The 26,003-nt window shown below is 48.1% G+C and overlaps 1 protein-coding gene across 1 annotated transcript in view; it reads left to right on the top strand.

The window, feature by feature from the left end:
* Nucleotides 1–26,003, top strand: part of LOC147110533 (cytoplasmic phosphatidylinositol transfer protein 1-like) — a 175,974-nt gene that overhangs the window by 72,842 nt on the left and 77,129 nt on the right. The window contains exons 4-7 of the mRNA XM_086002238.1: nt 9,599–9,670; nt 10,745–10,840; nt 13,001–13,156; nt 24,833–24,896. Of these exons, the coding sequence (XP_085858364.1) occupies nt 9,599–9,670; nt 10,745–10,840; nt 13,001–13,156; nt 24,833–24,896 (388 nt within the window). The remainder of the gene's footprint in view (nt 1–9,598; nt 9,671–10,744; nt 10,841–13,000; nt 13,157–24,832; nt 24,897–26,003) is intronic.

The following is a 26,003-nucleotide window of genomic DNA, read 5'->3' as shown; positions in this document are numbered from 1 at the left end:
GGATAGCATAAGATCCAAGGAGACGACATATAAATTGGCCAAAAAACGCAGTAATCCAGAGGATTGGGAGCAGTTTAGCATTCAACAAAGGAGGACAAAGGGATTAATTAAGAAAGGGAAAATAGAATATGAGAGTAAGCTTGCAGGGAACATAAAAACTGACTGTAAAAGCTTTTATAGATATGTGAAGAGAAAAAGATTGGTGAAGTCAAGCGTAGGTCCCTTGCAGTCAGAATCAGGGGAATTTATAATGGGGAACAAAGAAATGGCAGACTAATTAAATACATATTTTGGTTCTGTCTTCACAAAGGAGGACACAAATAATCTCCCAGAAATGTCAGGGAACATAGGGTCTGATGAAAGGGAGGAACTGAAAGAAATCAGTATTTGTAGGGAAATGATGTTAGGGAAATTGATAGGATTGAAGGCCGATAAATCCCCAGGGCCTGATAATCTACATCCTAGGGTACTTAAGGAAGTGGCCCTAGAAATAGTAGATGCATTGTTGATCATCTTCCAACATTCGATGGAATCTGGAACAGTACCCATGGATTGGAGGGTAGCTAATGTTACCCCACTATTCAAAAAATGTGGTAGAGAGAAAATGGGGAATTACAGACCGGTAAGCCTGACATCAGTAGTGGGGAAAATGCTAGAGTCCATTATAAAAGATGTAATAGCAGAGCACTTGGAAAACAGTGACAGGATTGGACAAAGTCAGCATGGATTTGCAAAAGGTAAATCGTGCTTGACTAATCTACTGGAATTTTTTGAGGATGTAACTAGTAAAATAGATAAGGGAGAACCAGTGGATGTGGTGTATTTGGACTTTCAGAAGGCTTTCGATAAGGTCCCACATAAGAGATTAGCGTGTAAAATTAAGGCACATGGGATTGGGGGCAAGGTATTGACTTGGATAGAGAACTGGTTGGCAGATAGAAAGCAAAGAGTTGGAATAAATGGGTCTTTTTCCGAGTGGCAGGCAGTGACTAGTAGGGTACCGCAGGGATCGGTCCTTGGACCCCAGCTATTCACAATATATATTAATGATCTAGACAAGGGAACTAGATGTAATATCTCCAAATTTGCAGATGACACAAAGCTGGGTGGGCATGTGTGCTGTGAGGAGGATGGCAAGAAACTACAGGATCATTTGGACAGGTTGGGTGATTGGGCAGAAGCATGGCAGATGCAATATAACGTGGATAAATGTGAGGTTATCCACTTTGATGTCAAAAACAGGAAGGGAGATTATTATCTGAATGGCAATAGATTGGGAGAAGAGGAAGTGCAACGAGACCTGGGTGTCCTTGTGCACCAGTCGCTGAAGGTAAGCATGCAGGTGCAGCAGGCGGTTAAGAAGGCAAATGGTATGTTGGCCTTCATAGCGAGAGGGTTTGAGTACAAGAACAAGGATGTCTTGCTGCAGTTGTACGGGGCCTTGGTGAGACCACATCTTGAGTATTGTGTGCAGTTTTGGTCACCTTATCTGAGGAAGGATATTCTTGCCATAGAAGGAGTTCAGCGAAGATTCACTAGGCTGATACCTGGGATGGCAGGAATGACGTTGGAGGAGAGATTGGGTCGATTGGGCTTGTACTCGCTGGAGTTTAGAAAAATGAGAGGGGATCTCATTGAAACTTATAAAATTCTGGCAGGTCTGGACAGACTAGATGCAGGGAGGATGTTCCCGATGGTCAGGGAGTCCAGAACCAGGGGTCACAGTCTAAGGATAAGGGGTAGGCCATTTAGGACTGAAATGAGGAGGAATTTCTTCACCCAGAGAGTGGTGAACCTGAGGAATTCTCTACCACAGAAGGCAGTAGAGGCCAATTCATTAAATATATTCAAGAAGGAGTTGGATATATTTCTTAAGGCTAAAGGGATCAAGGGGTATGGGGAGAAAGCAGGGACAGGGTACTGAACTTGGATGATCAGCCATGATCGCATTGAATGGCGGAGCAGGCTCGAGGGGCCGAATGGCCTACTCCTGCTCCTATCTTCTATGTTCCTATGTCTGCTGCCCGTATCCTAACTCGCACCAAGTCTCGCTGGCCTACATTGGCTCCCAGTCTGGCAACATGTCAAATTTAAAATTCTTATCCGTGTGTTCAAATCCCTCTATGGCCTTGCCCCGCCCTATCTCTGTAACCTCCTACAACCCTCCGAGATCTCTGCGCTCTTCCAATTCTGCCCTCTTGCACATCCTCAATTTTTATCCCCCACCATTGGCGGCCGTGCCTTCAGCTGCCTAGACCCTGAGCTCTGGAATTCCCTCCCTAAACCTCTTTGCCTCTCTAACTCTCTCTCCTCCTTTAAGATGCTCCTTAAAACCTCCCTCTTTTGTTCTAATATCTCCTTACGTGGCTCGGTGTCAAATTTTTAGTTTGATAATGCTCCTGTGAAGCTCCTTGGGACATTTTACTACGTTGAAGGTGCTATATAACTGCAAGTTGTTGTTGTAGCAGGGAGCCCCAAATATAACTGGAATTGAGGAATCATTCTCTGGCTAGCAGAGGTACTGTAGGTAATCGTGAGTTGAACCCAGTATCTGCCTCACAGCTCCTGGTTGTTAAAGGGAAACTGGGCTTGTCAGTGAATGGGGCAGAATAAATGTAGCGGGCACTAGGATGGTACCCTATAAACTCTACTTGAAGCACCAATATTAATACCCCCATGTTCCCAGCCCCCATTAAGAGTGGTCCAAAAAGCAGCAAAGTTAGGGACTGGGATATGATTTGCACACCAGAGATTGGGGAGCACACAGGGTTACCAACCCTCGAGGATTGGCCTGGAGTCTCCAGGGATTGAAGATGAATCTCTAGGATACCCTGCCAGTAACCCAGGAGAAAAATCATGAGGGCATTAAAAAAAATTGTGTTTTTTTTCATTTTCTTTGAACACTTCTGTTTATTAGTTAATAAAAATATTGAAGATGGAGAAAAAAAAGCTGTTTGACTGACAGTCAGAAATCCTCCAATCGTGTAATTGATGCGCTATCAATCACTCAAAAGACTGAGGTTAAGCGAGTAACTAACAGGTTTTTATTAACAAGAGAATGAAGGTGTGCCTCGAGTGGTCGACCAGTCCAGAATACAGAGGGACTGTGGAGCAGTCACCTTTATACCTGGACTTGTGGGAGGAGTCAGCCGAGGCATGTACAGACATGTACACAGTGGAATACAAACAGTGGTTTACCACATTCACCCCTTGTTTAAAAATGAGTCCGGCGGGGTGAAGTGTATTAAAAGTTTGTGTATTGGAGTCTCTCCGGAGGTCTTGTCTGCCGCTGTGATCGACGTGGCGACGGCAGGGGTAGTGAAGCTTCCGGCGTCGAGTCCCGCGTAGGCTGGGGCACTGGTGTGTAGTCCTCGTGGGTGTCGAGCGGGTCGCGGGGCCCAGGCGTGCCGTCTGCTGGGGTTGGATATTGGATCGTGGGGGGGGGGGGTGGTAGTGGGTAGTGGGTTACTGGGGCCCCCGAGGGTGCGAGGTCTCATATGGAGACTGTGTCCTCCCGCCCGTCCGGTTACGCAATGTAAGCATACTGGGGGTTGGCGTGGAGGAGGTCGACCCTCTCGACCAGGGGGTCCGTTTTATGGGTCCTCACGTGTCTTCTCAGTAGGACCGGCCCTGGGGACGTCAGCCATGGCGGTAGCGATGTCCCCGATGTGGACTTCCTTGGGAAGACAAACATTTTCTCATGAGGGGTGGCGTTAGTGGCAGTGCAGAGCAGTGACCGAATAGAGTGGAGCGCATCGGGGAGCACATCCTGCCAGCGGGAGGTCGGAAGGCCCCTAGACTTTAAGGCTAGCAGGGCGGCCTTCCAAACTGTCGCATTCTCTCTTTCCACCTGTCCGTTCCCCCGGGGGTTGTAACTGGTGGTCCTGCTTGTGGCAATACCCCTAGCGAGCAGGTACTGGCGGAGTTCGTCGCTCATAAACAATGAGCCCCGGTCGCTATGGATATAGCTGGGGAAACCGAACAGGGTGAAGAGGTCGTTCAGACATTTAATGACCGTGGCACTGGTCATGTCCGGGCAGGGGATGGCGAACGGGAAACGGGAGTACTCATCAACAATGTTGAGGAAGTACACATTGTGGTCGGAGGAGGGGAGGGCCCTTTAAAGTCAACGCTCAGGCGCTCGAAGGGGCGAGTGGCTTTTATCAGGTGAGCCCTGTCTGGTCTATAAAAGTGCGGTTTGCACTCAGCGCAGACTTGGCAGTTCCTGGTCATGGTCCTGACCTCCTCAATGGAGTAAGGCAGGTTGCGGGCCTTGATGAAGTGGAAGAACCTGGTGACCCCCGGGTGGCAGAGGTCATTGTGGAGGGCCCGCAGTCTATCGATCTGCGCGCTGGCGCAGGTGCCACGCGATAGAGCATCCGGAGGTTCATTGAGCTTCCCGGGCCGGTACAAGATCTCGTAATTGTAGGTGGAAAGTTCGATTCTCCACCTCAAGATCTTGTCGTTTTTGATTTTGCCCCTCTGCTTGTTGTTAAACATAAAAGCAACTGAACGCTGGTCAGTGAGCAGGGTAAATTGTTTTCCGGCCAGGTAGTGCCTCCAATGACGCACAGCCTCCACAATCGCCTGGGCCTCCTTCTCAACAGCAGAGTGTCTGGTCTCCGGGCCCTGGAGAGTTCGTGAAAAGAAGGCCATGGGTCTCCCCGCCTGATTAAGGGTAGCGGCCAGGGCAAAGTCGGACACGTCGCTTTCCACCTGGAAGGGGATGGATTCGTCCACTGCGTGCATGGTGGCTTTGGCAATGTCTTCCTTGATACGGTGGAAGGCTAAGCGGGCCTCTGCCGTCAAGGGAAAAGAGGTGGACTTGATCAGCGGACGGGCCTTGTCCGCATAGTAGGGGACCCACTGGGCGTAATAGGAGAAAAACCCTAGGCACCTCTTCAGGGCCTTGAGGCAGTGGGGCAGTGGGAGTTCCATAAGGGGACGCATCCGGTCGGGGTCGGGACCGATGACTCCGTGTTCCACAACACAGCCAAGGATGGCGAGGCGGGTTGTGCGGAATATGCACTTCTCCTTGTTATACGTCAGGTTCAGGAGTTGGGCGGTGCAGAGGAATTTTTCGAGGTTTGCGTCATGGTCCTGCAAGTCATGGCCGCAGATGGTCACATTGTCCAGATATGGGAAAGTGGCCTGCAACGCATTCTGATCGACCATCCGGTCCATCTCCCTTTGGAAGACGGAGACCCCGTTGGTGACGCCAAAGGGAACCCTAAGGAAGTGATAGAGGCGGCCGTTTGCCTCAAAGGCAGTATACTGGCGGTCCTCAGGGCGGATAGGGAGCTGGTGCTACGCTGATTTCAGGTCAATGGTCGAGAAGACGCGGTACTGCGCGATCTGGTTGACCATATCAGCTATGCGGGGGAGTGGGTAAGCGTCCAGCAGGGTGTAGCGATTTATTGTCTGGCTGTAGTTGATGACCAGGCGCTGCTTCTCGCCGGTCTTAACGACCACAACCTGGGCTCGCCAGGGGCTGGTGCTGCCCTCAATAATCCCCTCCTTCAAGAGCCGCTCCACTTCGGTTTTAATGAAAACCCTGTCCCCGGCACTGTATCGCCTGCTCTTTGTGGCGATGGGCTTACAGTCGGGGGGTGAGGTTAGCAAACAGTGGGGGGGGGGGTGACTCTGAGTGTGGAGAGGTTGCACCTGGTACGCGGCGGGCAATTTGGAAGCTGCTGGCTGCGGACTGTGAGTGGGGGGAGGGGTCCACCGTACGCCATCGTAACACTTTTAAGGTGGCACTGAAAATCTAACCCCAGTAGAACGGCAGCGCAGAGGTGGGGCAGGACCAGAAGTTTAAAATTATCGTACACAGTCCCGTCTACTAAGAGTGTCACCACGCAGTAGCCGCCAATGTCCGCCGACTGGGACTCGGAGGCCATAGAAATCCGCTGGTGCGCAGGCAGGACTGGGAGAGAGCAACGCCGCACCGTGTTGGGGTGGATGAAGCTCTCCGTGCTCCCAGAGTCAAAAAGGCAGGTTGTTTCGTGACCATTTACCTTAATGTCCATTGTGGACCGGGCCAGTTGGTGCGGTCTCGCTTGGTCCAGCGTAACGGAGGCCAGCGTAGGGGTCGGTGTGTCGCTGCGGGTATCAGATGAGGCAGTGTTGGGGGCCTGCTGCGTCCTGGCTGGCGTCCAAGATGGCGGCGTCCATGATCCCCATGTGGCTGGAGGCGTCCAAAATGGCTGCTGTTCTGGTGGTTCGCACATGGCTGGGGAGGCCCAAGATGGCGGCCCACACGCGGCGCTGCTGGGGTTCGGGGTGGCTTTGGCCCTGCAGACGCTGGCGTAGTGTCCCTTCTTCCCGCAGCCCGAGCAGATCGCATTTTTCGCCGGGCAGCGCGCTCTTGGGTGTTTGGCCTGGCCACAGAAGTAGCATTTCTGGCCTTGGGACACTGCTGCGGTAGCTGGGCCGTTGCTGGGATGTGGCTGGGGTGGCACGGCGCTATGAGACGGTCCTACCGTGTCCCAGGCTGTCGTTCCCCGCGGCGTCCACGGTGCAGAGGAGTAGGCATCCATGCCCCGGTAGGCTGTGTCCAATGATAGTGCGAGTTCAGAGGCCTTGTTGAGGTCGAGGTCACTCTGCTCCAACAGTCGCTGTCGGGTGTAATTGGACCTGTGGCCCGCTACAAAAGCGTCCCGGATAAGTTCCTCTGTGTACACGGCGGCCTTTACATCCTTACAACCACAGGCCCGGCCAAGCACAGACAGTGCCTGAAGGTATTCCTCGGTCGATTCCCCAGGTTGTTGTTTACGACTCCCCAGGAGGTGCCTGGCATACACCTCGTTCACTGGGCGCGTGTACTGGTCCTTGAGGAGCTTGATAGCAGCCGTGTACGAGGTCGCGTCCTGGATGACCGAGTACGCTCGGTGGTTCACTTTGGAGGTCAGGACATCCAGTTTGTCCTCATCCAATTTGACCGTTGCAGCGGAGGCGATCAGGAATTTTTCAAAGCAACTAAGCCAGTGAGCAAACTTGGTGGATGCGTCCGCCTCCCGATGGTCTAAGTCTAGGCATGCTGGTGTGAGGATCTTCTCCATTATAAAAAATCTTGTTAATAAAATTGATGCGCTATCAATCACTCAAAAGACTGAGGTTAAGCGAGTAACTAACAGGCTTTTATTAACAAGAGAATGAAGGTGTGCCTCGAGTGGTCGACCAGTCCAGAATACAGAGGGACTGTGGAGCAGTCACCTTTATACCTGGACTTGTGGGAGGAGTCAGCCGAGGCATGTACAGACATGTACACAGTGGAATACAAACAGTGGTTTACCACAGTAATGAAGAGTCTTTTCGCTTTCCCATTCATGTGGAAAGGCGGGACAGCCACGAGGATGGACATGTCGGGCAACCAATGGCGAGAGTGCGGGGGCGGGGAATTTGGAGGTGGGAGATCATGTGATGAAGCCTGCCTGAATACGTCCAACCAGAGTTGGCAACCCGAGGAACACATGAAACTTTACTGCAAAGACAAGAAAATCTGTTACTAACATGGTGCTCTGCATTGTGCCACAGCATGTTAGGCGGCAAATTAGTGCGAGCGATTCATTACACAGTAGGCTCACGACCTCAGTCCCACTGTGCATCAAGCAGGGATTTGGTAGTTTCCCATAGGGAGAGTGGGAACATCTGAGGGAGAATCACTCTGGGCCACTCTGAGGTGATGGGAACAGACAGAGAATTGTAATTTTTTGTCAAGATAATCCGATTGGGAGAGAAGGTGAAAAAAGGAGGGAAATGGGGCTCAGAGACAACAATTGCCATTTTGTGGAAAAATGCCATTTGACGTGTAATTATTTTAGCTAGTTTCCAATATCATTGACATTCCACCAACCGCAGCTGCCCTGAGTCTCTCCCAGCGTTGCTTCACTAAATAACGTTACCATTTTTAGACTCAAGACTTTTAATTAACAGAATTCACACATGGCCAGTGATGGGACAAATCATTCTGTGCGATATGGCGGTTTTGGCAGTCACACAGGCACTCCGCAAACGTAGTGTTGTGGTTACCATGGAGAACTTCTGATGGAAAGGCACAGTCCAGGTCATTGAACCTTGTCCGTGCTATAATTAGAAAGCGTTCCTTTTTGTTAAGCTCCTCAGAGTCATTAGGAAACCAAGAAATCAATCTCCAGCCCCCCATAATTCGGGGAATATCCGCATCATTCATATCAGCCTGCTGCTTGTACTAATGGGCGTCTTGACCAATGCCATGCTTGTCTCTTTCCCTCCCCTGTTTGCAACCCCGCAGTTTTTTTTATATCCCTTATTCTCTGCTGTCAGGGGGAAAAAAACGTTCTTTATGGAGCAGAACAGAATAGCTGTCAGCATGGTTCTACGCTGGATGCTGCAGCTGGTTAGATGGGTGATGCGTTTACAAAGGAATATCACAGCTACTGTACTTTATAGTGAGAATAATCCCTGTGTTACTGCTTGTCAAATCATATGATTAGATTACAGAAGTCTTGCTACTCATCACTGTCTGACATAACACTCCATTCGCCAAAAAGACAGAGAACAGAAAATGTTTAGAAATATCTTGGGTTTCTTTTTACTCCACAGAGTGTGATCTAAGGCCATAATGTGTCGTGGGGTTGAGGTGACATTAACAAACCTCTTGAATTCACTGCCCTGTAACAAAGGAACAATACGAACAGGAGTAGGCCATTCATTCAGCCCTTCGGGCCTGTTCCGTCATTCAGTTTAATCACGCCTTTGCTCCATATCCCTTGATACCTCTACCTAACAAAAGTCTGACGATCTCAATATTGAGAACGCCAATTGTCCCAGTGTCCGCAACCTTTTGGGGAGACAGAGTTCCAGTTTTCTACTATCCTGTGCGTGAAAAAGTGCTTCTTGATTTCTGTCCTGAAGGCCTAGCTCTAAATTTAAGATTATGTCCAGAAATCACCATTATCATAATTATTGAACTAAAACAAAAGGAGTTAAGTTTCAAAGTGCTTTACGTACTCCCTCTGGTTGGTGAGCACCGTTCACTGCTGCGGGAGGGCATACTTGATGAGTCGACCTTTTCAATGCTAAACAGAACAAGTGAATTGATGGATTACTGTTCTGATTTGCAAAGTGTGGTGAGGCCCATTGAATCTAGAGTGAACATGCCCCTATCTGTCTGTTGTCTCAATTTCCACTTGGGCCCATCTTCTATTAGAGTGAAAGAAGAAATAAAGAGCTTGCATTTATATAGCGCCTTTCATGACCTCGGGACGTCCCAAAGCACTTTACAGCCAATGAAGTACTTTTGAAGTGTGGTCACTGTTGTAATGTAGGAAAACCCAGCAGCCAATTTGCGCACAGCAAGCTCCCACAAACAGCAATGAGATAAATGGTCAGATCATCTGTTTTAGGTGTTGATTGAGGGATAAGTATTGGCCAGGACACTGGGGAGAACTCCCCTGCTCTTCTTCAAAATAGTGCCATGGGATCTTTTGCATCCACCTCGGTTTAATGTCTCATCCAAAAGACAGCCCTCCGTACTGCACTGAAGTGAGTTACTCATGTATTGTGTGAGGCGTGTGTTTATTTAATCACTTTTTCCTTTCTCCTCCATTTTCCCTAGTGCTCCTTTTTGCCAAAATTCTCCATTTATATTGAGACAAAGTATGAAGACAACAACGGGTGCAATGATCATGTGAGTCCTTGTGCAGATCAAAGCATTAGACCACGTTACACCACATGCATTGTACTGTGAAGCTGAGCACATATTTATTCTAAACGGACATGTTTGTTTTTCCTGACTGAAAATTGATATGCCTCGATTTATATTTTCAGTGTTTGTGCTTTATAAAAAGCTTTGGTGCTGCTAAGCTACTGAGGGCAAAGTCTTTGTAATTCTGTGTCACATCTGTACCAGGATCTTCTGTTTTCTTTCCTCTGTCTGGTACCAGGAAAAATAACAAATCCTGCAGGTCAACCCAAAAGGCTCCAACACTGGACTTCACCAGAGACCCTGAGAGGGGGGGGGATATTAGCTCTCCCCCCTCGGCGGGAACAGAGGGGACAAGCAGTTCAGACGGAGCAGCTCCGGTTGTTGCTCCATTCCAGCCAATTTCGGATTTTAAGGCCCCTGGTTTGGCAGTGGATGAGGTGTCTTGGCTTTCCACCCCAACCGCCCCCCCTCACCCCCCTACCGCTTCCCTCCCACGCGACCTTGCCGAAACCCCCTCCCCGTGACTTTACCCGCTTGCCAGCGAACCTTACTTCGGTGCCAGTCTACTGCCCCCGGCTGCCCAGATGTCTGCTCCCATCCACCAGCCAGCTGCTGCTTTCTGCCCGTTTCGGGTGGGCAATCGACCAGCAGCTTGCAGACGAGACTCGGGAAGTGAAATACCCACTGGTAACTCCCACTTGTCTATGGGGGTGCCATTGGATATAGGCTGGCAAGGGCAGGCACCTAGAGGCAGCAGCGCATCTGTTATTTGTTATAGAGCTTTGGTAGACTGCCTTAAGAAAAACTGAGGGGAAAGCTACAGAAGAGCTAACGGACAACTAGTGTCAAACCATTCTCTCGCAACCAGTGACCCAACCATTAAAATCCACTTATAATGTTGTCATTTGTGTATAATGTGAACAGAGGTATGTGCTGCAGCAGTATCCAGCTGCCTCCTCCATGTAGACTGGGAGAGCGTCAAGTCCAAAAGAAATGGAGGCCTCCATCTGATAGCAGTGTTCCGAATGTCGTGTTACCTTTCCTATATCCTTGCAGATTTTTGACTCGGACAAAAACCACACGGATCACGAGGTGTGTTTTCTAGACATTGCTTATGATGAAATTCCAGACCGTTACTACAAGAGTTCAGAGGTGAGTCCCTTTGACAGCCCCAGGTGTAGAGGGATGGAGGCACAGTAATTGCTTTGCAGTGTTCAGATCCTGCCTGGATTATTAAGCAACCTATACACACAGACAGACACAGACACAGACACACACAGGATCTTAGTGCATCATTTTTTTTCTGGCTCCCCTTGCCCTCTCACCAAACGTATTGTGAATGGCTTTTGTTGGTTATTGCCCCATCCTCTAAATTGTTTCCTCCCTGTCCCTAATTCCCTCTCATCTCTTGTGCACCACTCACTGGCTGAAATCTTGTTTGCCGAACCCGGCTGGTGTCGCTCACGAGCTGACCTCCAGCAGGATTATGTGTCCTAAAGTCTGCATGGTGAATGACAATGGCAGATCTCTCTCCCTCTGCCCCGTCCATCACACAGCATCTCTACGCCCGAACGTGCTGCTCCGGCGCTCCGCCTTGCACGGGAGCTGGTTTTCTCACAGGATTCTGTAAGATGCTGAAAGTCACTACAGGTTGCTCGCGAGGTTTGCCGGCTGTTACAAAAGAATGCTGTGGAATTTTTCAGCAGATCCGTGATGAAATCGGCGAATTGCTGAAAATCCAGCGAGTGTTGGCCAGCTCCATGATTGGTGGTACAGAGTGATGTTATCTTCCAATAATTTAAATACCATTTGATCACGCTTTTCTGCTGCTGTTGCTGCCTTGCTAGGAACACACGGGTGACTGGCTGCGTACGGCACCGCCACTACTACTACTAGGCTATTGGGCCTGGTCGGCACAGGGTCCCCACACATTTATTTCCCACTTCTGCAACTCACTAAAAAAGTGGCAGACACGCACTGCTGAGTCAGCTCCAAGGCAGTGTTAACGATGTGACAATCGGGAGTAAATGCTGCCCAGGCCACATTACTCCTGATACATTTTTTCCCACTTTTTCTACATGCGCACATATATTTTATGAGGCCACTGTACATTTAATTGTACCTTTGCACGTTGGTGCTGCTCCAATACCCTTGTCCGCCTGTTTTATCAACCTCTCTGTATCACTCAGCCGGCATGTGGGTAATTAGCTGGATCTCTCTCGCTCTCCGTGCATGCCTATTTGCACTCCTATCTCTTTGAGATGGACAGATAGGTGGATAAGATGCTGTGAAATGATGTTGCCTGAATGCAACTTCTTTGAATTTCAGAGAATTTATTTTTGGAATAGACAAAGCAAAACTCTGTCACTGCTGTCCAGCACATTCCTGTATCCTTTATTCTGTATGGTGGCATAGTGGTTTTGTTATTGGATTTATAATCCAGGGAATGCCAAGCACTTCCTGTCAGAAAGTGTGGGAAGAAGGGGAGGGGGAATGGAATGCATGTCACCTTGGGTCACTCTTGAAAGAAAGAAAGGCTTGCATTTATATAGCACCTTTCACATCCTCAGGACGTCCCAAAGCGCTTTACAGCCAATGAAGTACTTTTGAAGTGTAGCCACTGTTGTAAAACACGGCAGCCAATTTGCACACAGCAAAGTCCCACAAACAGCAATGTGACAATGGCCAGATAATCTGTTTTAGTGATGTTGGTTGAGGGATAAATATTGACCAGGACACCGGGGAGAACTCCCGTGTTCGTCTCTGAAATAGTGTCATGGGATCTTTTACATCCACCTGAGAGGGCAGACGGGGCCTCGGTTTAATGTCTCATCCAAAAGACGACACCTCTGACAGTGCAGCAAGCACTCCCTCAGTACTGCACTGGAGTGTCAGTTTAGAATATGTGCTCAAATTCCTGGAGTAGGACTCCAGGAACACACAACCTTCTGACTCAGTGGTGATAGTGCCACTGAGCCATGGCTGACACCTTAACAGCAGGGAACCCATGGCCTCCATTGTGTGGGAGTCACCTTCCTGATAGTGGAATGCTAGGCAACAAGATGGACACTTGAACAAAGGAGAAACAGGGACTAGCTGTTATTGCCCCATCAGCTTAGCAATGGTCTTCTCCATTGTCTAATGCTAATCCCATTTGTTTAATTTCCACTTGCCCTTTAAAAGCTTTTTATCATGGATAATGGATTTTTCAGCCAGACTGCCTGATGATTTAAGCATCGCCCGTGTATGGCGCATCTTTTAATCAGTTCCTATTTGACATTTAACCTACAGCTGAATGTCTTGTGCCAACAGGACCTCAGGTATTTTGCATCAGTGAAGACTGGACGGGGTCCCCTGAAGGAGGGTTGGAGGGATGACCTCTCACCTGTCATGTGTTCATATAAACAAGTGACAGTCAAATTTGAAGTATGGGGACTTCAGACAAGAGTGGAACAGTTTGTTCAGAAGGTAAGTGCTACTGACAGATAGTTGTGCTCACATAACCGATAGTGGTTGTTACTTGGTACCTCTTGATGCTATTTGAGTCTGGTGTGTTTTACTTACCTCAGAATGTGTTGTCCTTAATTATCTCAATGCTATTCTACTTGTATTTAACTTCCCCACACTACTTCCACCTTATAAAGACAAAATGTATAGCTAAGTGCTGAACTGTAGGCTACTTCCATAGATTTAAGGCCCAATTTTAACCCTGCTCACCCAGTAGTAACGAGGCAGGCGGCTGGTTAAAATGGCGGCTGGGCTTTCAGTGCTGCGTTCCTGAAACGTTCGCACCCACCTCCATTTTAACTGCCGCCTGCCACAGACCTCGGAGGTATTTAAACGCCAGGGTCCAATGATGTCATTGGGACCACAGGGCCATTTTAACTGCTGATCGCGGCAATGAGGCTCGGGGGGCCTGGCCGCGCCAGAGAAACCAGGCAGCATCGTGACCAGAAGAGGGCCCGGGAAGTCTTATTCATTCATTCATCGGTTACAGGTTTCCTCATGGGCCGGGAGGGGCAGGAGTGGTTGGCTCCCCAGCTCAGCCCCTCCCCTCTGCACTTACACCTCGAGTTAAAATCGAGGCTTTATTTCCCCTCTCCCCTCCCTCGGTTCTTCATCAGATGTTCAGTGAAGTCTGTAGAGTTGAAAACCCACATAGGTGTGGCATGTGCTTGCTCTGTGAGACTCCAGTGTGTCGACACCACTGATTATAAAATGAAGGGGCAGGGGAGAGATACAGCATTCCATGGGGAAACAATTCTTTAATGTAAGGCAAAGCTGTGAAAAAATAGAAGACTTGAGTTGCATCCTTTCACCTCTGGGACCTGGGGTTTGAGACTGTTCTGGACTGATGGGATTAACATCTTCTCTCTTCAGAGGCAGTAAACATACTGAGCATAGTGAATTTGAGCAGTGCCCACCTGGCTCCTGATAGGCACTGACCCACAGCACCATAGGAAAACTATCTAGAAAGCTGCAAATTCTATTTAAATTTGAACTTCATAGAAACTGTTGTGTATGTACCTTTTAAGAGAATAACTGGTCTCAGACTGCAGTACCGGCAGTGACCACCCCTGTATAAAAGGCGCTAGAGAGCCTCTGTTGTTTAGATTCGTTATGGACTTCCACCAGTAAACACCTGGGGCTGAAAATTCAGTAGGGTTAGCGCCCCATTTGAGGCGCTAGAGGGCCTAGCGCCGGAGTTATGGCCGGTTTGTAAATTCAGTGGGGCCCTGCCATCGGCGTTAGACCGGTTGCGCTGCGCCGGCACCGATGACGTCATCGGTGTGCGCAGCGTAACGGTTGCCGTGGTGACGGGCCCCAACGCCGAAATTGAGTTGCGGCTGCCTTGCCCGTGGCAGCCGCAACTAACGATGTTTCAGCAGAGTCCTACGCGAGTTAGCGCCGGCGCATTAAGGTCGCGCGGCGGCCGGCCGCTTTCCCGCCGGCCGCCTGCCCGCACCTCCCTCCCCGGACTCCTCCACCCCCCCCCCGCGGAACAGATGCGTCTGGCCTGCGAGCCCGGCACTTCTCCGAGGTGCCGGGCTCATTTTTTTCAAGATTTCAACGGCCAGCGGGCGGGTGCAGGCAGCTCCTCCTTAACTGAAGGAGGAGGCCTGCACTTCCCCAGCCTGCCGCACCGCATCGGGTGCCGCAGCGCCGGAATTGCGCCGCAATGCGGCAGTCAGCGCCCATTTCGAGGCGCTGACACCCTCCTGTAGCGCCGGCAGCCGTTTGGGCGCGGCGCTACTGAATTTTTGGCGCGCGCAGGGGGACTTAGCGCTGGCGCTAAATTTCCGGCGCTAAAGCCCTGGCGCGGCGCCAACTGAATTTCTAGGCCCTGTTGTTTTCACTCCTGCTAGTCCATGTCTAAATCATTCACGGACTTAACGCTGGCGACGAGTAAAGAAACAAACTTACCTGCAACTCAGCAGCAGCTCCGACGACGTTGTTGAAGGTCGGAGCCAGAAAAAAAAAATAGAGGCCATTGAAACTCGAGAAACGGGCGTCGACCGTCAATCATCGGGTTCAAGGCTTTGCAGGAGCGACTTTCCAGAGCCAGGCTGGGTTCCTCGGTCCGTGGTTTCCCAGCTAATCGGGCTGGTGGCAGGTAGTGCTCTGATCCTTCCTGGGCTGCGGCGGGCTGAAGCTCGATCGGGTGGCCTTTCAACGGGGCCGGGCAGCGAGTCGGGAAGCAAGGAGAGAGAGAGAGGGTGGAGCACACAGGGCGCGGCCGGTGTTTCAAAGCAGGGCAACGTTCGGACCTCAGAAGAGGGAGGGAAGTGTCCCAGAGGGTCCGCTCCACGACGGGAAGATAATAAAAGAAAACAAATTAATATTTAACGCGCAGGAAACCGCGGAAAGCAGCGCTAACAACAGCGGGGAAGAAGACAAAGCGCGGGAGGCGCCATTTTGTTAAATCGGGGAAGAAGGCAAAGCGCGGGAGACGCCATTTTAGATTTGCAAGATGCCGAAGACTGGCTGTATCACTGCTTTTGATAATACATTAGAGGACTGGACCACGTATGTGGAAAGAGTCAAGGTATATTTCGAGGCAAATGAAATAGCAGAGGGGAAAAAGGCATCAATATTGCTAAACGTAATGGGCGCTAGAACGTACGGCCTATTGTGGGATCTGATTACTCCAGCCAAACCGAAGGCGAAGAGTTTTAATGAAATTGTTGCTGTTCTACAGGAGCACTTAAACCCTGCACCGCTGTTGATAGCAGAAAGATTTAAATTCCACAGGAGAACTCAGCACAAAGATGAGAGCAATGCTGAGTATCTTACGGAACTACGCAAGCTATCAAAGCACTGCCAGTTCGGAGCAGGACTGGCAGATACCCTACGGGACAAATTTGTCTGTGGACTCCTGAGTGAAGGAACACAGAAGAAGTTACTCGCAGAAAAAGAGCTGACGCTAGATAAGGCTTTCAGCGTGGCAGTATCGTATGAAGCAGCAGCCAGGGGAGCTGCAGAAATTCAACAAAAACCACAGGAATACGGCACCCACGAAATGACACAGGGATTTGCAAAATGTTATCGCTGCGGCAGAACTAACCATGACCAGAAGGACTGCTGGTCCAAAGACAAAATATGCAGACAATGCGGGAAGATTGGACACATTGCACGAGTTTGTAGGTCTGGGAAGAAGACCAGCGACAACAAAAAGGCTACTAAGGAACCGTACAAGAAAGTACAAAAGATGACGGACAGTAGTTCCGAAGACCAGATGAGCGATAGTGAATCCGAGAACAGGAGATTAAGCTGTCTCAAACTTCACAATGTAATCGCAAAAGAGGATCACCGAACCATTTGGGTCACCCTCACGATAGCAGGGTCCCAAGTTAAAATGGAATTGGATACAGGATCAGCGCTAACCGTCATGAATCGACGAGACTATGAGCGGCTATTTTCACACATACCCTTGAGAGAGACATCCATCGTCTTGACGACGTATACGGGGCAAAAAGTATACCCCAGAGGAAAAATAAGGGTGCCTGTCGAATACAATGGCAAGAAAATACGGAAATTGTATCTCTACATACTGCCAAATGGTGGACCACCGTTATTGGGACGGGAATGGATCAGGAAGATAAACTTAGATTGGCATTCCATTCATGCAATGACGGTGGACGGTAAAAAAGATGAAGACGTCACTCCTGGACGATTGTCAACAATCTTAGCTGACGCCAAAGAGGTATTTCAACAAGAACTGGGCACGCTTAAAGGCGTAACCGCCTCGATAAAAATAGAAGAGAATGCAGTTCCCAAGTTTTTCAAAGCGAGACCGGTACCATATGCAATTCGTCCAGCCGTCGAGGCAGAGCTGGAGAATCTGGAGAAGGCGGGCGTGTTGTCTAAGGTCGACTGGAGTGAGTGGGCGACACCCATCGTTCCTGTCATGAAGAAAACGTTAAGCAATAAGTCCGGAGAGCCAAGGAAGATTCGCATCTGTGGGGATTTCAAGGTGACGGTGAACCCTGTCCTTCACACAGTACAATATCCTCTTCCAAGGATAGAAGACATCTTCGCCTCACTGTCTGGAGGGAAGCGTTTTACAAAAATTGACCTAGCACAAGTATATTTGCAGATGGAGGTTGAGGAGTCCTCTAGGAAGTATCTCACGATAAACACTCACAAAGGTCTTTACCAGTATCATCGATTGGTATTCGGAGTAGCATCGGCTCCGGCGATATGGCAAAGAGCGATGGAACAAGTCCTGCAAGGGATTCCGGGGACTCAGTGTTACTTGGACGACATCCTTGTAACAGGTGAAGATGACAGTGAACACCTTAACAACCTAGAACAGGTGCTCACTAGACTACGGGAACATGGGCTGCGAGCCAACTGCCCCAAGTGCGAATTTTTTAAGAAACAGATATCGTATTGTGGCCACGTGATTGATGAAGAGGGGTTACATAAGTCCCCTGACAAAATTGAAGCGGTTGTTAAGGCCCCAGCGCCTGAAAATGTGTCGCAACTGAGGTCATTCCTCGGGTTGGTGAATTACTATCATAAGTTTTTGCCGAATTTGTCGACAATTCTGCATCCACTGAACGCCCTGCTACGAACGGGGGTAGCATGGAAATGGAACGATGATTGTAAACGTGCTTTTCAGAAGAGTAAAGACTTAATCACTTCGAAGGAAGTATTGGCTCACTACAACCCAGCACTGCCAATCAGGCTGGCGTGTGATGCGTCTCCCTACGGCATTGGGGCGGTACTGTCACATAAATTCCTTGATGGTTTGGAGAGGCCGATAGCTTTTGCGTCACGCTCGTTAACTTCTGCCGAGCGTAACTACACCCAGATTGACAGAGAGGCCCTCAGCCTAGTGTGGGGGGTGAAGAAGTTCAATCACTATCTGCACGGTCAAAAATTTACTCTACTAACCGATCATCAACCTCTTGTCTCCATTTTCAACCCTCAGAAGGGCGTACCGATAATGACGGCACAACGGCTGCAGAGATGGTCCCTTTTCCTAGGGGCACACCAATATGACATCGAGTACAGGGGAACTAAACAGCATGGAAATGCTGATGGATTGTCACGTCTACCGTTGCCGACGGTGGAAGAAGAAGACCTTGCAGTGGATCCAATGGAGTTATTCCACTCGACCATAGTCGAATGTCTCCCTGTGACGAATGCAAACATAGAAAAGGAAACACAGAATGACCCGACACTATCACGGGTCTATGATTTAACGGTGAAGGGATGGCCAGCACATGGCGAACCACTGCTGCCAGCATTTTCGTCAAGAAGAGAACAGCTGTCAGTGTGCAGGGGAACCTTGATGTGTGGATCCAGAGTAGTAATTCCACCTAAGTTGACGGATAGAGTGCTCAATGAGCTTCATGAGGGTCATCTGGGTGGGGTAAAAATGAAGAGCTTAGCCAGAGCATTTGTGTGGTGGCCGGGAATCGATAGAGAAATCGAAGAGATGACCAAGAGCTGTGCAGGATGCCAGAAGGTCCAAAACACCCCACCACAAGCTCCTCTGCATCCATGGGAGTGGCCCTCATCTCCATGGCAAAGGGTGCGCATTGATTTTGCTGGTCCCTTCATGGACTCGATGTTTTTAATTGCGGTGGATGCACATTCAAAGTGGCCAGAGGTAATAAAAATGTCCTCAACCACCACGGAAAAAACTATCGCAGTTTTACGAACCATATTCGCCAGGAATGGGCTGCCTGAACAGATTTGCTCTGACAATGGACCACAGTTTGTGTCTGAAGAGTTCCGGAGGTTCTTAAAGAACAATGGTGTTAAGCATTACACATCTGCCCCATATCATCCAGCCACTAATGGATTGGCCGAGAGGTTTGTCCAAACATTCAAGAAGGCTATCAAGGCAATGTGTAATGAAGATATACCCCTACAACACAAGGTGGACAACTTCTTGCTGGCCTACCGGAATGCGACACATGCGGTTACCAACCAAACTCCAGCCATGATGTTCTTCAATCGAAGACTACGATGCCGCTTGGATTTGGTTAAGCCAAACGTCCGAAGAGATGTGGAGAACAGGCAGTTTCAGAATATGAATGAAAGGCCGACCAGGAGTTTTAAGATAGGTCAACCAGTTTTGGCCCGGGACTACCGCACTGAGAAATGGCAGCCAGGAACGATTTGTACACGACAAGGACCTCTCATTTATACCGTGGACGTTGGGGAGAGCATTGTAAGACGCCATGCTGACCAGATTCTAGAGTCACTGGAAAACGTCAACTCCACACCACGATCTGATACACCTGGTAATGAAATCGACGTTCCAATTGCATCTACCGCAGAACCGGTAATATTGGAAGCAGATGAACCAAACAACGACATTGATTCCGACTCAACATTGCCAGAAGAACCTGATACTCCAAAGAGGCGTTATCCAGACAGAATTAGGAAGCCTCCTCAAAGACTGAACTTATAATTGCTTAAACTTAACCAATGTATCTAGCAACAGTAATTGTGATTGTAATTCATTATCATTAGTTGTTAAATGAATGTTATGTACTGTTTATCTAAAAGGAGAGGAATTGTTGTGTATGTACCTTTAAGAGAATAACTGGTCTCCGACTGCAGTACCGGCAGTGACCACCCCTGTATAAAAGGCGCTAGAGAGCCTCTGTTGTTTAGATTCGTTATGGACTTCCACCAGTAAACATCTGTTGTTTTCACTCCTGCTAGTCCGTGTCTAAATCATTCACGGACTTAACAGAAACTGGCAGCACAGAAGGAGGCCATTCGGCCCGTCGTGCCCGTGCTGGCTCTTTGAAAGAGCAGGTGTGCTTAGACCCACACCCCTGCTTTTTGTCCGTAACCCTGTAAGTTCCTGATCCTCCAGTACGTGTCCAGCTCCCTTTTAAAATTATTTATGGAATCAGCTTCCACCACCTTTTCAGGTAGAGTGTTCCAGATCCCGCCAACTCTTGAGTGAAAAAAATTCTCCTCATCTCCCCTCTAGATCTTTTGCCAATGATTTTAAATCTCTGACCTCTGGTTATTGACCCACTCGCCAGAGGGAATCGTTTTTCTCCATCTATTCTATCAAAACCTCTCATCATCATGAAAAGCTCTATTTGGTCACCTCTTAACCTTCTCTATTCCAAGGAGGACAGTCCCAACCTTTCCATCCTCTCCTCCTAACTGAAGTCCCTCATCCCTGGTAACTTCCTGGTAAACCTCCTCTGTACCTTTCCTAAGGCCTTTACTGAAGTGTGGTGCCCAGAATTGTCTACAATACTGCAGTTGAGGCCTGAGAACCTGGAAACCTCTGGTTGAGTGTTTCACGATGAAAGCCGTACACAGTTCAAAAATGAAGACATCGCCAAATTGCTGTTGCAAAAATCAACTCCGTTCTCCGCTCCACTTCCAAAATAAAACGGCAACCGTGAAAACCTCGGGATAGTTAATTCAGGGGATCCTATTAGTCTAGTTCAAGATGACTCTGAAAATGGTCAGTTTTTCTCCACACAATATGGTCTTCAATTGCTGGGTAGATTTTCTGTGTTTAATCATTTCCACTGACCTTCCCCCAGCTTTTTGGAAAATATGTAATCGGATTTTAAAGAACCCTAAGGAATTTTCTGAAGTAAACTTTTACGAGCTATTAAGTGAAACCACTTTATAGGAAGGGATTAAGGGAACACTGATAAATCCAAATGCCTTCACAACCGTACGTGGCTGTTATACAAGCGGCCTATTTATCAGTTCAGCTGGGATCCAGTACAGCTGGCCTCCTGAAGTTGAACATCAAAAAAATGAAACTCAAAAGTAGGTTTATTCACTGAGTGGTTGAGCCATATGGACCAGGTTTGATTCGCTAGTCTTTGCTGAGGTCTTTGCCCAACGCATTACCGGCACCCGGCTACCGACCATAGAGCACATATACCAGAAACGCTGTTTACGGAGGTCACGGTCCATCATCAAAGACCCTACCCACCCCAGCTACAGTCTGTTCGCCCTCCTGCCATCTGGGAGACGCTACAGATGCATTCGCACCCGTACGACCAGATTTAGGAACAGCTTCTTTCCCAGGGCTATCATCCTACTGAACTCCACAAATAAACTCTAAAGCCTGCACATCTGCCAATGCACTTTATTATGGTTATATTTATGTTAATGTATTACAAGCCAAATGTATGTTGAATGTTTAAATGTCTTAATCTAAATGTACACTCTTGGGAGCCGCAAGCCTACATTTCGTTGTACTGCACTTGTGCACTAACAATGACAATAAAAGTTGATTTGATTTTTGATTTGATTTTGAGGTAGTTGATCCCAGCCCAATAGTGGTAAGAGTGCCACTATTGGCGTTAGCACCCCCCTCTGTTTTAGGGAGAAGAGAAGGAGCTGGGGTTCCTGCTCCTGATCGTTATCCACTAATCCCTGCTGAAAACATGCATGGTTAACGGTCAAGGGGGCAATTTTAATCGAGCCCGCCTGTTGGGAAACTTGACGGGTTCGGGTGCAAGGCTGGTTTTACACCCCGTCTGATTTTTCTCTCTGCTGAAGTCAATGGAGAGTAATATTGGGGAGGGATTAAAACCTGCGTTCCACCCGATCCCGTGGGATGGCCGCCCGGGGAGTTAGGTTAAAATGACCCCCTCCCTCCCCTCCCCCCCCCCCAAGTGAGGAGGCCAGAATCAAACTCAGCTGTGATAGCCCTCACGGTCTGATAGCCTGCTAGTACGCACGGACAAGACTCACATGTGAGTGATGGGGAACAGGGTGAGGTATCAGAAGGCACCTAGTGCCCGTGGAACTGTACTGCATGTAACAGGAAATAGCCTTCAGGAGAATATTTGCTGAGAAAATAAAAGGGCAGGTTGGAGGCTCCAATAATGGCAGTAAAATAAGGGAAGCACTGAATGCTGTTGACCGTCTAGCATTTTAAAAAGAAAGATTAAAATTAAAAGACTCGCCAAGGCTTCTTCGGCAGCACCTCCCAAACCCGCGACCTCTTCCACCTAGAAGGACAAGGGCAACAGACGCATGGGAACACCACCACCTCCAAGTTCTCCTCCAAGTCACACACCATCCTGACTTAGAAGTATATCACCGATCCTTCATTGTCGCTGGGTCAAAATCTTGGAACTCCTTACAGCACTGTGGGAGTACCTTCACCACACGGACTGCAGCGGTTCAAGAAGAAGGCTCCCCACCCCCTTCTCAAGGGCAATTAGGGATGGGCAATAAATGCTGGCCTTGCCAGCGACATCCACATCCCATAAACGAATTTTTTAAAATGTGCGCAATCACAATAAACTCAGCCTGGAACATTTCTAATCAGTTGCTGTTGGTAATTAGAACGTTTCAAAGCCCGTGAGGCTTGTTTCAATTGTATTCCTCCCTTCTCCTGCAACACCACCCTCCATCCCCCCTACAGATGCTCCAGAGAACGTGCCCAATCCATTTATTTGAGGGGAGGCGATCAGTTCGCTGATCTCGATCAGTGCTGCTCTTCAGCTTCGATATCCATCCGAGTAGTGATTCCGTCAGTGACTTTTAATATATATTACTCCTTCTCCCTTCAGCTCCTTACTCCCATCCTGTAGTCCCAGCCAAGGGCCAGAATTTGCCTGTGAGGAATCAATCATTGGTCGCATGCCCCACCACTCTGTGTGTCTCTTAGAACATTTTGTGGGTTTGGAATCAGTATCATAAACATCTTGAACATCAAACCCATCTTCTTGGCATCCTTAAGTATAACAGACTTGAGTTAATGGACTGACTTGCCTTACTTTCACATAAATTGAGTTACTCTTTGGTAACAATGGATCAAAAATTGGGCAGGTTGCAACCAGACTAACCTAAACAATATTGTAAACAACTGTACCTCTTAAAGAGACTGATGGATAGCAAGCCAGATCAGTGCAATAACAACACTTTTATAGTGTGTGGTGGATGTAACCTGGACATTAAACTGAACGACCCTGAATCTGATCAGAGGTGCTTTACTTGGACAAGGGAGCTTTATGTAGCTGTTCAAGAACTCAATGCGCCCCCTGCTGGCTGGTATAATACATTACACAGGTTGGAAATAAAATGTCACCATTGAATCACTTGTCACCCAGTGATGGGGTTTGCTTTAATGAATAGTGCTTGGGCTGAATGCGACTCCCTGTTTAGAGTAGGGAAGGTACAATCACAGTAGTGGATTTTTGCCAGATTCAGAATCTGAGCTTGGAAACTTTCTGTTAGACCATTAAGGCCCTTTAAGTTTTGCAGTTAAGATAAACTGCGCTGTTACAGAATTGTCAAACTGTCTACAGTTAACCAGCCTAATTGTGGCACACTTGTGTTTATGCTGAAGGTTCATCAGCTCTTTACTGTAAATGAACTTTGCAGTCAAATGAGGTTTTTATTACACTCGAAGCGCAGGAAATGAAAATCCACCTTTCCCCTCAGCTAACAGTTTGTCTCCTCTTTTGAAAAATGAATTACTTTAGCTGGAAAAGGTGTCATTAGTTAAACTCGCCTAATTGTGGTTCTATTTAAAACATTCACGCTGAGTGTTATAGCACTTTGCCGCGGTATAAAAATAGCTTTTTACTGCAATCAAAACCAGATGCCCTGCTGCTAATTAATATAAAAATCTATAACTTGTTTTTAACCTGTATTTTTTTTCCTGACCATTGCTCTTCAGCTGGTCTAACCAGACTTATTCGGTAGTACGAACATACGACATTGACGGACAGGAAAAGACCAGCTGGTCCGTTAAGCCTGCCCCACACTCATGATGCCTGGAGTACGGTGACTGGACTCCCTACTCCCCACCCCACGCCCCGCCCTCCCCGCAGCCATGTAACCTCCCGGGAGAGGCAAACTAACATGAAAAGAAACCCAGGGCCAAAAAGGGGAAAAGAAAGTCTGGAAGATCCCCTCAGGTGATCAAAACCAGTCCAGGAGACCACATTGACTATGTTTCTGTTAAGCGCCAAATTACTCACCTTTTTAGATGTGTACAATTTGTGTGTGAAACAACCTGTAATTGTGTTTAGTCTACTGTCCATTAGTCACTGACAAGCTGTTTTCTAAACTGGTGCAAAACAGCTGAGGACCATCTTTACAAGGAGGGAAAAGGTTGCTCTTATGTACTTCACACCAATCAATGATAGAGCGTTGGGGCAGGTCACTTGGACATGGTGTCACATTGGAGAACTAAAGAGAGGGAATTAGAATCACCTTACAAAAAACAAGCTAATCTTTCAAGTGAAGGTTTTTTTCAGTCACGCGCGTCCCTCTCAAGGCATGGTCACCAATAGTGGAGCGATTAAAATCGGGGATGCACAGGAGGCCAGAATTTGAGGAGCGCAGAGATCTCGAATCACAGGGTAGCATTGGTGTCAGCCAATGGAACATATTTGGCCTGCACAAACTCCACTTCATTCCAAACTGAAGGAGAATTCCTGTTGGGAGACACCATGTCGTAGGAGATGGATTTGCCTTCACTAGACCGAGAGGAACAAGAAATAAGTTGTATGTTGAAATCTGCAATTGTCAAACAGAATAAAGAAGGGTATTCAGATGAATAAAACTTTGGCCCACAATTGTTTATCAGCATTGCTGAAGGGCTCTAAAGATTAAGCAAAGAAGTAACTGCCAAATTGATTTCACTCACCCTTTTTTCTCTTGTTTCAGGTCATCAGGGACATTTTATTAATAGGTCATCGGCAAGCGTTTGCCTGGGTGGATGAATGGTGTGGTGAGTCAGGCTAAACCATTGTAATTTTAACATATGAAAAGCAAAAGAAATTTCTCTTCTTAACCAGAGCTCGCTTGTATTCTAAATGTAAGTGGGAAAGGGAGAGGAAAGACATTTGGTTTCTTTGCCAGGTATATTAAGAGCCTTAGCGCTATTGATGAGAATAGTTCAACATGCCCATTTTCCAATGAATCTGAACAGTAGCAATCTGACACTTTGCAGTAGATCTTGACTTTGTGCGATAATGTAAAACGGGCGATAGCGGATCGGCAGCCCGTTTTAGATCTCTCCCGAATGTTATTTCCATTGAGACGGTGGAAATAAAAACTGGGAGAGATGTAAAACGGGCTGCCGACTCGCAATCACCCATTTTACAACATCGCACAAAGTCAAGATCTACCCCTTTCTCACTGTAGCTGACGCTGGCCCTGCACTCAGACTAACATGTCCCTACTGCATGTGTTTCCATAACCCAAGTTTAATCCCATATTAGCTTTCAAGAGGAGTAACTTTTAATAATGAATATCATTCATGTTTGGCCCACAGATTTGTATGGTCTATACTTGCTTCTGAGACTCACATCCTAGCTACACCTCATTCATGTTATGTGTGAAAGTCGTATTATGCGCAGAAGGGGGAAACACTTGAATGTCTCAAATTCCGTAAATTTATTTTGACAGTCAAGTAGAAACAGGAAGGGGGACATTCTGCAAATTCACTTTAATAAATCCTTCAGGCCATTTCACTGTGGAATCAAGCACCGGTTTGAATAGGATAATGGCCCAGGTTTTGCGGTGGGTATGACGGCGTACTCTCGCTAAATCCCGAACTTGCGTTCTGTCAGCGTACGCGTTGACGGGCCATCCGCTCCGCCTCCGAAAACCTAATTGCTGGCGCAGAGTTGTGCTATTTGCCCACCAACTAACTACCCAGCAATTAAGTACAGAAATTATACGGCTGGTGGAAACAGGCGCGGGGCCCGTTTCCGCAGTGCAAGGGGATACCCGAAATGAAACAAATGTTTTTTGTTCATTAAATGACTTAAAAGCTTTCAAGTGTACGTTAAAGCTGCAGGTTTTAAAAAAAATAATGTTTAAATTTCAGAAC

Source organism: Somniosus microcephalus, chromosome 11 (genome assembly GCF_052327205.1).
Source record: "Somniosus microcephalus isolate GS21.2 chromosome 11, FLI_Smic_1.0, whole genome shotgun sequence".
NCBI classification, from domain to species: domain Eukaryota; kingdom Metazoa; phylum Chordata; class Chondrichthyes; order Squaliformes; family Somniosidae; genus Somniosus; species Somniosus microcephalus.
Note: the sequence above shows the minus strand (reverse complement) of the source record. Positions and strands in the feature narration are given on the sequence as shown.